This window comes from Ruditapes philippinarum, unplaced genomic scaffold (genome assembly GCF_026571515.1).
Source record: "Ruditapes philippinarum isolate M1 unplaced genomic scaffold, ASM2657151v2 ctg2735_1_1_1_1, whole genome shotgun sequence".
In the NCBI taxonomy this organism is placed as follows: domain Eukaryota; kingdom Metazoa; phylum Mollusca; class Bivalvia; order Venerida; family Veneridae; genus Ruditapes; species Ruditapes philippinarum.
Genome location: NW_026860300.1, coordinates 82,266 through 96,109, shown reverse-complemented (window position 1 = coordinate 96,109; position 13,844 = coordinate 82,266). Strand labels below are relative to the sequence as shown.

Sequence of the window (13,844 nt, the reverse complement as noted above, 5' to 3'; positions counted from 1 at the left end):
GTTGCTGTTTTGTTGTTGTTGTTTTTGTTTTTGTTTTTTTTTTTTCTTATTATTATCAACATTATTGAAGATTATAATTTACTTTTTAATTTAAACCTTCAACAACTTTGTACAATTTAATCTTGGCCAAGAAGCTATCTTAATGGCACAATTGTACGTGCTTCTAACACCTCTACCCCCCCCCCCAGCCTCCCAACAAAAAAATAATTATAACTATATTAGTAGTGTTTTATTTTTTAATTTGTCGTTTCGAAAATGTTTTATTCATAAAGAAAGGCCTCCTTTCTTTATGGCAGTTTTAATCATGATTCATTGTTCATAGATTACGGTATATAAACCTTATTCTATAAAAAAAAACTATTAGTCACCTACTTCAAATTATCTCTTTTCACTTTTTTGTTGCGACAATCAATGTAAACAAACATTTTAAAGGTGCAACTTGCGTACTGGGTTTGATTATTTTTTGATAAAAGATGACCATATTGAAAGGTACGGTATCTCATGCTCCAAGCACGTATGTCTAGCTTCAAAACTAGACTAAATTCTTCAACTATATTAAATATCATTAATTCACGTCCGTTGTTAGCTGCACATTTTAAAAGCAATACAAAAATATATAAAAGTAAACATCAACAAAAAGAATAGTGTTGAAAGATAAATATCAATTTATTGTTTAATAATATGAATTTTATGAACAATAATAAGAGAGAATATAAATGGAAGTGATGACTGAAATGTTCACGATTTCAACTGTGATGCGTCCTTGACACCATTGAAATAAAATGATATTGGTATAATAATGATAATGCAGTTTTACTTATCTTTTTGACATGTCGGTTTATTTTCTTTTGTTTCTGTTTATTATTTGTTTTATCATGTTATTTAATATTTTAAAGATTTTTACCGTTTAAATCATAATCAAATTTACATTTTATCTAAACAAAGAACAATCGAATATAAAAAACAAATACTCAGGCAAGGATAGTGTAACTTTTTACAGTTGCAAAGCGTTCCTTACACGGGCAAAATCCCGTCCCTGAAAAGGAAACATGAATTTAAGATCTACTGTAATCATCTAACATTGTAAGAATAACTGTATTTAACAATCTGGCGGTTGTTTGCATTTTTTTTAGTCAATAGAATATTAGGTACAAATTGACCAAAAATACCTTTCTTTAATGTGTTCATTATCTTGTGTAATGTTATATTATTCTGTAAGATTAGTCGCCATACGATTACCAATAGTTTTGTGGCAACTGTCTGTTATCGGTTTTTAGAGAAACTGATAAAACAAAGGTTATCCTTTAAAGATGGATGGCTAAAATATTAAATAGGAGATAAACATTTATGTTTTACAGACATTTGTTCCGCGATTTCAGCTTTTGTTCAACATTTTTTAGGTTTAGAGTAGTCCATTTGCTCCCGCGATGTAAATCAAAGGTGCTTGCACGTAATAAGAGGAAGGCAATATTGAAACTAAATTAAATTTATATAATATATATTTATTTACGTTGCGTTAATGTTATTCTTAATGCTTTAAGATATTAAACTAATGTTTATGATAATACAGGATGTAAAATATATCAATACGCCAGTTTTGGCGGCAATATTTTACATACGGGTAGATTAGGAACTACATTAGTATAAATAGTGAGTAACGGCGTGTTTATCACTATCGAAGCTTTTGACACACTGATAGAACATGTAGAACGACACGTTTATTTAAATCTATCTTAACCTATTATCACCCACCCACCCATTATCACAGCTTTGTTTGTTAAAATAGAAATATGTAATGAGATTCTCATTTTGCTTTGTATTTTTCAGAGTTGACAATTTTTGTTATTGTCTTAACAAATATCATGGATAAGAAGTATCAGTGAAGTGGTTCTGACTGTGGAAGTTTTTTAAACCTTTTTTATTATTTGTATTAAGACAATGTATCCAAGAGGAATGGATAGTGATTTGCGGAACCACATATGTGTATATGTGAACTGCATTGAGTGGATCGGTGACAAGGGACTTTACATTTATTTTACACATAATTAAATGTTAAGTGCAGGGACACATATACTTAAATCATTATAAGTATTTTATATACATGTCGTCGATGTATGTTTGTGTGTATTGAAATAAATATTCAGTGTGTCATTGCTACTCCTATAAAGTGTTTGTTATCTATTATAACATTCATGATAAGATAAAAATAATTTATGTTTGGCTGAATGAAATAAAAAAAAACATAAATGACGTTATTCTGAAACTATTTTGACAATGATAATGTTTAGACGCTCAAAATCTATGCAAGGAGATTGAACATTTCAAAATACATCAGTGAAGAAGGAAAATGTGTTCAGTGAAAAAAGGCGTAAGACTTGATCATAAATAAATTAGATATGATTCAATCGTAAAAGACATAGATTTGTATTTGAAAGTTGTTGACTTAAAAACATACCTTTTCCTAGTAATTTATGCATTGTTTTCTAAAACCTTCTGAAGCCACCTAAAACAGATATGCATATCAAGGTAGTGTGATTTATGAAAACTTTTCAAAGACATGTTAGTCTTTCAAACTATTTGAGAAAAGTTGAATTTATATATATATATATATATATATATATGTATATATAATATATATATATATATATATATATATATATATATATATATATATATATATATATATATAAATAAAACAAAAAACACAGTCCATGAGTTAACTTATTTAATTAATTTGCCAACCGGTTTCTCTTATGATCATCAGGGCACTTGTTTTCATTTTTGTATATATATATATATATATATATATATATATATATATTATATATATATATATATATATATATATATATATATATATATATATATTAAGTAACGAACCGCAACATATGACAGATATTATTAGTATATTTTAAACTTTCCCAATGTTTGTCAAAACTATCTACCTTGTTAATTATTGTTTGTGTTTCTCTATCGATTTGGTATTGGTACTTCATATAATGCTTAGCAACCTCTATAAACGGTCTTTTTAAATTCATTTTACAATTATATATGTACTTCTTTACAAATAAAAGCAAAACTTTTTGTTTCATAATATGTATTTTGTATGCCTAAAAGAAGTGGTTTTCTTTTTACAAAATGCAAATGTATGGTGGCTGATTTGTGTTCGCCTGAGACTCCGCCAAGCGAAAAGTCGATAATTATCAAGTTAAAATGGCGGGGGGGGGGCGAAAACACGAAGCCACCATACAAATGAGTATTTTCAAAAAGACCATAAATCATATCGAAAACAACCTCACAGTCCCAAAAGAAGTGTTCGAAGCTTTTAGCATTATTGATGCAAAAACTGCAGTTTAGACTATCTTTGTTCGTTTCTGCCAAGTATTCTGTGTACAATTTTGTATTGAAACCATTGTCTATTAGTTAGTTGTGTCAAATATAAGTGACAAAAATTGTCCCATTATGTGTCTCCATATTTAGCAGTACATTATTATTCCAATTTAAGTTTAGAAACACGTGTACACTTATTGATTTTTTTAAAAAGTGTACATCGGTTGTGAACCTATTTCATTTTCAAAATAGAGATAGCATTGGTGGAATAAAAGGTCTTAAGACAATTTCCAAACCACTAACTAAATAACCAGCAATTTTAAGCAAAATTTTTAAATACATGTAATATTACAATTTACTTAAATAAAGTCGTCCTACCATTACAAGCCTGTCTCATCTTCTTTACCACAACTACAATTACTACTGCATTTACTACTACAGCCAAGATAACACCAATAGTTATTCCTGCAATCGTGCCTGCATTCATTTTACCTTCCTTGTTACTGATAATTTCTGTTGAATTTTCACCTTTCAAAGTTTCTGAAAACAATGAAAAAAGTCGGCATGTTTAATAATTATTTAAACACATACACATTTTCTTTGTGCGATGTCGGCATGAAATGATACTAAATATCATTATATATCATTTTAGCAAACAATGTTTCAATTTTAAACCGAAGCGATTATTTGTATATTCCAATAAAAAAATAAACTAAAAGTATTTAGAAAGAACCCTCGTTGTTTTCCTGAATTAAACATTTCTTTGTAAAAGAAATACAACGCTTATCCTTAAGTAAAATTCTTTAAAGACACAAATTTATTGAAATCTTTAAAATTCTTACTAAGCATATCCCATGGTAATTTCTTAAAAAACTGCCAGGTTTTCAATGACTGTACATATTCATATTGTGACCACTTAAAGTGTGTAGAGTTTGTAACATACATGTATCTATTTATGTGAAATGAAAACATGTTATTGTACATGAACATAGAGACTGTGCAGCAATTATCAGTATTTTCTAAATTTAAATTTGGGCATAGTTTATCATTCAATACAAAATATTGTCCGTCTGATAAGAATCATCTAGTCAAAGGTTTTACGGTGGAATGTCTTACATAGTGTATTAAAACTAAAATGTTTTTAAATCTTAGTTTATCTTATTTTATTGAATTGATTACATATTATAACATTCGGCAAAATGACATTTCATACTGGGACAATATTGACAGTAAACGTTTTGTAAGTTTATACTTCGAAACTTTAATATGTGCATACATATTTTAGGCATTAAGTTATGTTCGCAATGTATGTGGGAAATGAAAGATTCTAATGATAATATTTTTATGTACACTACCACATGACTTAACTCTTTCCCTTATCTGAAATCATATTTACATACATAAAAAAAAACATTATAAACAAAGGCTTAATTATTATCCGTTCTTAAAAGAATTATCAGACATGATTTGTATTTTGCAAATAAGAAAGATACCTCCGAATCATATTTTTACCGAAATCAATAATGCACACCAGATAAGTTCTCTTATTTATACAAATAAAATGTTTTTGAATGTACAAAATCAGACATTATCAAATCAAAACTTATTTTTTTTAAAAAGATTGGCTTGACAATTTAAGTGTACTAATCGGACATAGTCTTACGTATCTTGGATAAAGTGACTTACATACTAACATTATCGAATTAACTTCTTACAGTAATTATGTCTCTTCTTATATTATCGAATTCTTTTAACTTCTTTATAAACACAGATATAAATAGGTGCATATGTTACAATGGCGGGACATGTACATCAGCATATTTCTTAATAAATGTATATGTACAGGAGCATATACAGGATCTCATTGCAAAACTCGGTAGTATAGAAATACCATTACATGCTTATGAAAGTTACTAATTCATGTCATAACACTTTGTAAATCCTGGTTTTTACGAAAACAATCTCAAATCAGAGTACTTTAAACAAATGAGAGAGAGTGACCTGTGACAGGAAAAATCAATAGCAAAGAGGTAGTAACATTTCTCGAACTGAACAATACCATTAAAATAGCATGATTTTTGAACATAAAACTGTAAACATTTTAGGGACTAAAGAATTTTTAAACTGTTTACTGATTAATTTTCTCGTCATGATATCAAAATCAATTTTGAAGATTAATATTGGGCTTAACTTTTTGTATCTCTACCTCAATGGCATTTGATTGTTATAAAATCTATTTAAATGTTTAAATGTCCTCTCGGGGATTTGCATAGCTATGAAATATATAACTTGAATAATGAGTGTATTGAAGCTGGTTATTTGCTAAACTAAACTATTATGCACAAAAATGAGTAATGCCTATATAAATCACATCTCTGTACTTCTCAAAATAACCAGAAATACAGATAAAATAATATGCATTTCATAAAGATATAAGAGTTTAAGATTGAATGTTTTATATCAAAAATTGTATCAAGATTGTACCTTAAAATATTGCTTAAAAGGGCAAACATAAAATAAAATTTAACTTTAAAATGAGTTAACTACACCAATCTGTTCAAAGAAAGACAGCAAAACAGAATAAACAATAATCATTTACCTTGTGTAAGAATCGAATATGACATAACTGGCAGCGACCTTACTGTTAAAAGACGTGTTTGTAAATCATTACTAGAGGTTTTTGATTGTTATTCTGTTTATCGTTAGTGAAAACTAATTCTGTATTTAAATTATGCTAGAAAATCAGAATAAGAAGCTCTAGAAGTTGCACAAAGGGCGAAGTATGTTTTTTCAGACGGACAAGATTCACAAATGAAAGAGAGGTTAACACTTCAGTTACTAGTGACATAATTTGCCTTCTTGATATTTCATATTCATATATTCAGCATTTATTTTCAAAATTGTAGCATTTATCACCGATATATTCTTCTACTCTTTTAACATACTTGTATAATGGTTAAAGGGGAAGGAAAATCGCAATTTAAAGCTTTTAAATATAAAATGTTTATTGCATTTTGGGCCACATTATCCATACTTTTTAATTTCATCGTCGACTGAATTTTATGAAATGATCAAGGCAAATAAACCATCACTATTGAGTCACTTTACGTATCTTATGTATGCTTGCATTCATTGTATGTAAACGTGCTGATGCAATGTCAGTTTGGTTTAGTTTAAAATGTTACAATAAAACAAACTCCTTTCGACCAATTACCATAAGGTTTAATGACCTGATTAGGGAAATAATCTGAATTTTTCTTTTCTATGTCTTACCTGGTCCAATAGGATCAGCTTTTGTCCTGTTACCTTGACTACAAGAACTACCGTGCCAACCTGGGTCACACAAACCTACTAAACATGCCCCGTTGATATTATTGCATGATGTGCTGTTGAAACAGTGACATTCTTTTCCACAGTCTTGACCAAACGTTCTTTTAGGACACTCTAAAATTAATTTAAATAAAAGATGTCTGCATTTTAATTTCGATATTTTGATAGTCTTGGCAATATAACGTTTTTTAATATATATGTCACGTGTGCATAGTTATTTATAACAAAATAGAAAGAAACAGAATCGCTAAAAAAGAACAACACGACATAATTGAAACTGTTGCATGCTCGGTTTGATTGACCTGTTCATGGACGGTACTGGAAAGTGCAAGTTATCGTCCACTCCCGTAGCACCGGCTTAAGCATAATTCAACATTTAAACTCGAAAGTGGTGAAATTTTGAATTTAGAAACATCTGCAGATATGTTCATACGGCGGTTATCATGGAACTTTCAATGTGACACGGTAGTGCCATTCCATGAAAAGCAGACTTATGGTGCCTAGTAAAAAATGCGTGTGCCCTAAACGAGAAAAAATAATGAGCGGAACTAAATATAAAGCAATTTTGAAAGAGGATCTGAGGTTATACCTGTACATCACAGACAAGACGTCAAAAGACAAATTTAAAAAGCAGGCAACATATCCTAGGGGTGATTAAACAGTATTCAAGTAGATCTACTGGAACCACCTGAGTTGAAAATGGTCAAATTGAAGGAACTAAAACACCACAACAAAAATGTCGTGATGATTGATCTTCAAAGATCGAAAATATAACACCTTTGATTAAATGTACGGGCTACATTTTACGGTCTCCACACTGCACAAATAACACAGGTGTGTCAATAAATTGAGAGAAACAGAATGCCTAAAGAAAGCTCGAAACGACAAAACCTACCTATTTTCTTCTTTTATGGCTAAAAAAGTACACAATGTGTCATAAACGGTCGGTTCTAATGATTAATTAAAGCATTACCTAAATTTATCATAATCTTAATCTCGAATATTTCGTTTCGTCTTAAGAAAATTCAAATGTAAACGTTTGTTATTATTATAAGGAAACAATGGTTGCTATATGTTATTACCTTGACTACAAGAACTACCATGCCAACCTGCATCACAGTATCCTATTGAGCACGTGCCGTCGATGTTACTGCATGATGTATTGTTGAAACAATGACATTCGTTATCACAATCATGGCCAAATTGCCTGTACGGACACTCTTAAATAAAAATTCAAACGTAAAATTAAAGTTAAAAGACTTCTCTTTCCGACTTTAAATGAATTTTGTAAAACTAACATTTTTTATATTAATATATCAAAACAGTTGGGTTTAAATAAAGACAAGACTAATAAGCAATGACCTCTACACATGTATCAAAATGATTTAAACCTGCTTATAAATCATTTTCCTTCATAACACACTAATTCATACCATGAGAAATATATTGATTGTGTGTTTTATTGCTTATACAAATTGTGGCCGTGTGACTGCTGAAAACGTTTTGCCTTCCTGTAATAATGACCTAAGGGTGATTTAGTTAAAATAGACTGACGCCTTTCTTTCTTTAACATATTTACATAGTAAAATTATTGATTAAGTCTTCTTTTGTTAAAGTACGATGCCAAGAACTTAAATTTTTGTCATGAAGCATATTTGAACAGTCATCTACATTTTATCTATATATAAAAAATGCAGCTTAGGTAAAAGACACACACAGTGACTTCATTCCTGGCTTTACCATCTCTAGGATGAATTTCAGCAGAGCGACCTAGGGCCATCATGTTATCAATAAGAACGTCACAAGTAAGATTATAAATATGTAGTAGAAGTAATAATCATAATGTGTAAAAACCTGTCAAAAGTACAAAACATTTACACGAGGTGTGCCGGTGCAAATTGTATATCTTTGTGAAGATATGTGTTACCTTTATTACAGGCAGGTCCAGTCCATCCAGGTAAACAATTAGGTGTTTGACAATCTCCTGTTGTTGAATTGCATGTTTTGTTGTCAGCACAATGACACTCTAGGGAACATGACTGTCCAAACCATCCAACATTACAAACAAGAACTGATGTTAAATGTAAAATATGTATGCATAATATAACATAAAATCGTCAACACAAAGTATTTTTAAAATTGAAATAATTATTCAAAGCATGTTTAGTACTGACTGACTTCATATTTTGTCAACAATACCCTACCAGACGTACGTTGTAAAATTGATGTCTCAGTTCTAAAAGCGTTTAAGCGTAAAATCTCTAAAAAAAAGCCAGAGAAGACAAGTCATTTTCTGTTGCCTCTGCAGGTTATTCTGCTCTTGTCATTACCCCCTTGTAGCTGCTTGGTGACACAAGAAAACAGCCACATTTTATTCCTGCAGGATCGAATGAGGTGAATTAATGGGTTCGAATATTTGGAGTCTATGCATCTCTAGCTACAACATGCGTGGTTGGCTTGAGTTGCCAAAATATATGCCATGCTGCTGTGTCAAAGAACTTGTACTGTGTAAGTACACCGTAAAACCAAACAAACAAACTTTTTTATATTACATTGCAGTGCATCACACAGTACAATCAAATTCGAAAGACTATCTTCAATGCAATGACAGTCGTACTAGTATAAATATGTCGGTAAAAAAACATAATTGACGGACGGTATTTTTCTTTTTTTAAGATATCCAAAGTGTTCGAGTACAAGTAAATCAATGTTATTGATTCATGGTCAACATTTAAAGGAACATGCGAAATATCTGGCCCTATGCAAGCTTTACTATACGTGAATTTTGTTTGAAAATAATCACACTTTCCGATGAGATACGGCATTTCTGTAAAACAAGAATTTACGTTTTCTCATGGCAAATGGCAATAAATCATTTTAAGATATGATACGTAAACGTCAATATTTTTACATAAAATATTCCAAAGCATGCCCAGATATATGGAATTTTAATTAGAATTTCTTCTAAATTTTAGTAACGTCATCAATCGTTAGCGTCTATTTAATGATATCATCGGCATCCCTTTATCGGCAAAATAAATAACGTTGAAAAACGTTCAACAAACCAGCTTTTAGGGTTCTAGTGCTTTACTTTGAAAGAGTAGATCATGTTTGTACATTTAAAATATACATTAATTCATGATACTTTCTAATAGACTTCATGCTTACGAAATCCATAGTTAGTGTGCGTGTGTGTGTGTGGGGAGTACAACTTTGTTCATTCAAACAAAATATATTAATTACAAGCTTTAACACACACACACACGCACGCACGCGCGCGCATGCACGCACACACAAGAACAAAAAGGATAATCTTTCCTAGTTACTATAGCACAACTAAAAAATATTTTGTTGAACGGTTTTTGAACAGCGTTACTCATTCTTGCTGATGAGTGGATGTTGACGCTATGCTGACTATTACTGGAACACAGTTGGGAAATATTAAAAATAGATAAATATTAACCGTCATTTTTTTACGCTGACATGTATATACTAGAACGGTTGTCTTCGATTTTTATTGTACGGTGTGTGCAACACCAAAAAAAAATCTACCTTCGTTACAGGCGGGACCTTTCCATCCAAGATAACATTCTGTTGACTGACATTTTCCTGTCGTAAAATCACACACTTTTCTGTCCGCACAATTACATTTGAAAGTACAAGTTTTCCCATAAAAGCCAACATCACATACATCATCTGAAACATAGCAGCACATATCATGTGAAGTTCCTATACTTTCGTATGTTTTCGTCATGCACAGTGTCTTTTTTTATTTTATAATTTTCTCATTATATTTAAAATTCTAAACAAACATTGATCCATTAGTAATCATCAATTACCTTGGCTACATGAGCTTCCGTACCAACCTGGGTCACATTGCCCTAACAAGCATTCACCGTTTGTATTTTTACATGGTGTTTTATTCACACAGTGACATTCTTTTTCACAGTTTTGCCCAAACCGTCTATATGAACATTCTAAAATAAATTGTATGTTTTTTCAGTTTTGTGAATTTCAAATTGAATGACAGATTACATTTTTTCGGCAAAATAAAGAGAAATAAAGAATCCCTATGACAAAATTTAGATCGTTTCAGGGTCAGTTTGCTTGTTCATAGGCGGTTAGCAGAATGCAATATTTAATGATGGTAATGGTGACTTTTTTGTTTAGAAACATCCGCAGATGTTCAACGTGACACATTAGTGTCATTCAATGAAAAGTGGCATAATGTTCCAAATAAAAAAAAATCTTTATAAATTTCTTCCGCAGTTACATGTATTGTATCCTTATAGACTTTAAATTTTGTCATTATTTTGGAATTCCAAATTACTTTGCTTTGTTTTAAAATTTTAAATATTAATTGAATTTAAAAACATATATAAAACGTTTTAAAATTCCAGTAATAGAATAGATGGAAACTCGCTACCCAATAACATCAGTCTTTTGCAGGAAAATTACTTCAGTACGTGTGGAATACAAATAGTATCCTGCTATAGGAAATAGAGATAGCAAAAGAAATTCAGCAAAAATACTTATCACTTGACTTGACTTATTACTTTGACTACAGGATTCCCCAAGCCATCCTGGTTCACAAGTTCCTGATGAACATGCACCGCTATCAATATCGCATGAAGAATTGTTGAAACAGTGACATTCTTTTGAACAATTTTGGCCAAATGTTCCATGAGGGCACACTTACCAAATGACGAAATAATAACGATAGAATATACTTCTTTACTAAAGAAACAATTAGAAATTTTACAATCAAAAGGCTCAATCAACGACCACTTATACATTGTATGACGGCGGTACCCAGATATAATATAAAAGAACTTTGGTTAAATTGAAACATATATATTTTATTCTTTTGCTTTTCTACAAACAACTTTATCATAATCTAGGATTTCGATAACGTAATGGTATCTCTTTTTTACAAAACAAATTTGACGTCAATAACCAAATGACATCGGGGAACTTACTTCTACTCTCAATGCAGTTCAACATACTTTTATAAGCATATTAGAATGTAAATATCTTAGGTAATTTTCTTGTATTTTTGTTAATACAATGTAATGCACGATTTATCGTTCAAATGCTTTTTAATTTATCACTCGACATTGGCGATTATATTCTTACGCATTTAAACTTTAACCGTGCATTATTGTACAACAATGCACTCAATATATTTATATATATATATATATATATATATATATATATATATATATATATATATATATAAAGGGAGATAATTAAATTCAATACAGTTATACTTTCCCCTGCGTGGGATCACTTAAGATACAAGTGTGCAGATAAATTGATAGAAATGAGAGAATATATACACACATACCACCACATAGATATGCCAGTCCAATTACGGCACAGCGCCTAGCAGAACAGTCATGAAAGCATAGCCACTGCTCATCCACCATGATGGTGGATGAGCAGTGGCTATGCTTTCATGACTGTTCTGCTAGGCGCTGTGCCGTAATTGGACTGGCATATCTATGTGGTGGTATGTGTGTATATATTCTCTCATTTCTATATATATATATATATATATATATATATATATATATATATATATATATATATATATTCCCTAAATATAAAAAGTACAAAAATTTTGTTACGATATATGGATATTATTAGATACATCTAATCGGCAGCGGGCTCAATACCATGCCTGCATTATTATTGAATGCATTTAAAGAAAGTTTAAAAAATCATTTGTAATTACCTTGACTACACGTATCACCAATCCAGCCTGGATCACAACTTCCTATTACACACTCACCATTAGTACTGTTACATGATGTGCGGTTGGAACAATGGCATTCGTTTTCACAATTTGAACCAAATCTCCCATACGAACACTCTAGTAAAACAAATTAATTTGAAGAAGGAAGTGTTTAAACGCACAGCCTACCCATACCATTTACTTCTTGAAATAACTTGACATCCGAACATAAAGATCAATAAATCAATATCTTTTACGGTAAACCATATGTAGTTTCGTTTTGCACAAATCAAATCAATAACGTTGTACCAGAACATTTATACATATTCACGTACGGTTTGCAATTGTAAACTAGTTCTTGCACAGTATTGTTATGAAATTTGAAACTAATACTTTATAGTCCAGTCAATTTGTGAAAAAAATACATCAGAAAATGGGAAAAGCACCAAACTTGGTACGAATGAACTTTGATATAAATAAGAAAAATTGAGCATGGGACCCATATTTTAAAATCCAATATCGCGGGAAAAATCTAAAATGGCCGCCATACGTGTTAAAAATTTCAAAAACGCTTGTTTTAACTAAGAGAACTTGATAGATAGCTGCATATTAGGGTATTGTTATCAGGAAAATAGTTGTTATTAGTATTTAAAAATTGCTTTGTCTTTTTCAATCTATTACACTTAACATATTCTATTATTTCTGTTTGTCATTAGTTTTCACGACCCTGGAAACCGGTTGAAATAAGATATTGTAGAGATCTGTCATTGCTGTCTTCTAAAGATATTAAGACATTATTTCTTACAACTTTCATTGTTTACAATGTAAATTTATCACAAGGAAATACTTATCAAACAGATTAAACAAAAGTGTTTAAAAATTCTAGCATAACTCAAGCAAACGGAAATTAAATATCTGCTCGTCAAGTCAGGTGTTCACATTGCAATTTTATCTTGTTGATCGTTGTGAAATGGATTAAGCAAAGAAAGTGTGAATAACAAAATTATAAGCTAACATGTGCTTAACTTTAACAGTCATTTGGTATTTGAATTGTCATATCATAAAATATAAAAGAACATTTGTTAGAATATGTGAAAGAAACAAACAAAAACCTGGAAGACATATATAATGTACATTTTGTCAACGCAGAGATGTAGATTTTATCTTTGTCTCTGGTCAAAGTATGAGTTACAGAAAAAAAATCATTCTAAACTATCACTTTTCTTCATATATAAGTACATGACTGTCCATTTGTTGTATAAAAATGGAATGATAATTTTGTAGAAATTTGCAGTTTACAGACTCAGATTTTGACACACCTTTGTTGAAATAACTGCTTTTAAACACTACACATTGGTTTTCGATTGATTATCTGCTAACTTGACACAAGCTTTAAAGACTAATCTAGTAAAAAGTTACACTAACTTATTATTGTAAATAACAT

General features: G+C 30.4%; 1 protein-coding gene across 1 annotated transcript in view; it reads right to left on the bottom strand.

Annotated features, from left to right (window-relative positions):
- Positions 1-642: 642 nt before the first annotated feature.
- The window catches only part of LOC132759600 (multiple epidermal growth factor-like domains protein 10), a 32,015-nt gene continuing 18,813 nt past the window's right edge, over positions 643-13,844 (bottom strand). Inside the window, exons 10-19 of the mRNA XM_060751414.1 lie at positions 12,401-12,538; positions 11,217-11,354; positions 10,500-10,637; positions 10,213-10,356; positions 8,588-8,731; positions 7,743-7,880; positions 6,604-6,774; positions 3,709-3,870; positions 2,456-2,503; positions 643-1,036 (exon numbers count right to left, since the gene is read on the bottom strand). Coding sequence (XP_060607397.1) covers positions 2,484-2,503; positions 3,709-3,870; positions 6,604-6,774; positions 7,743-7,880; positions 8,588-8,731; positions 10,213-10,356; positions 10,500-10,637; positions 11,217-11,354; positions 12,401-12,538 — 1,193 coding nt within the window. The 3' untranslated portion in view covers positions 643-1,036; positions 2,456-2,483. The remainder of the gene's footprint in view (positions 1,037-2,455; positions 2,504-3,708; positions 3,871-6,603; positions 6,775-7,742; positions 7,881-8,587; positions 8,732-10,212; positions 10,357-10,499; positions 10,638-11,216; positions 11,355-12,400; positions 12,539-13,844) is intronic.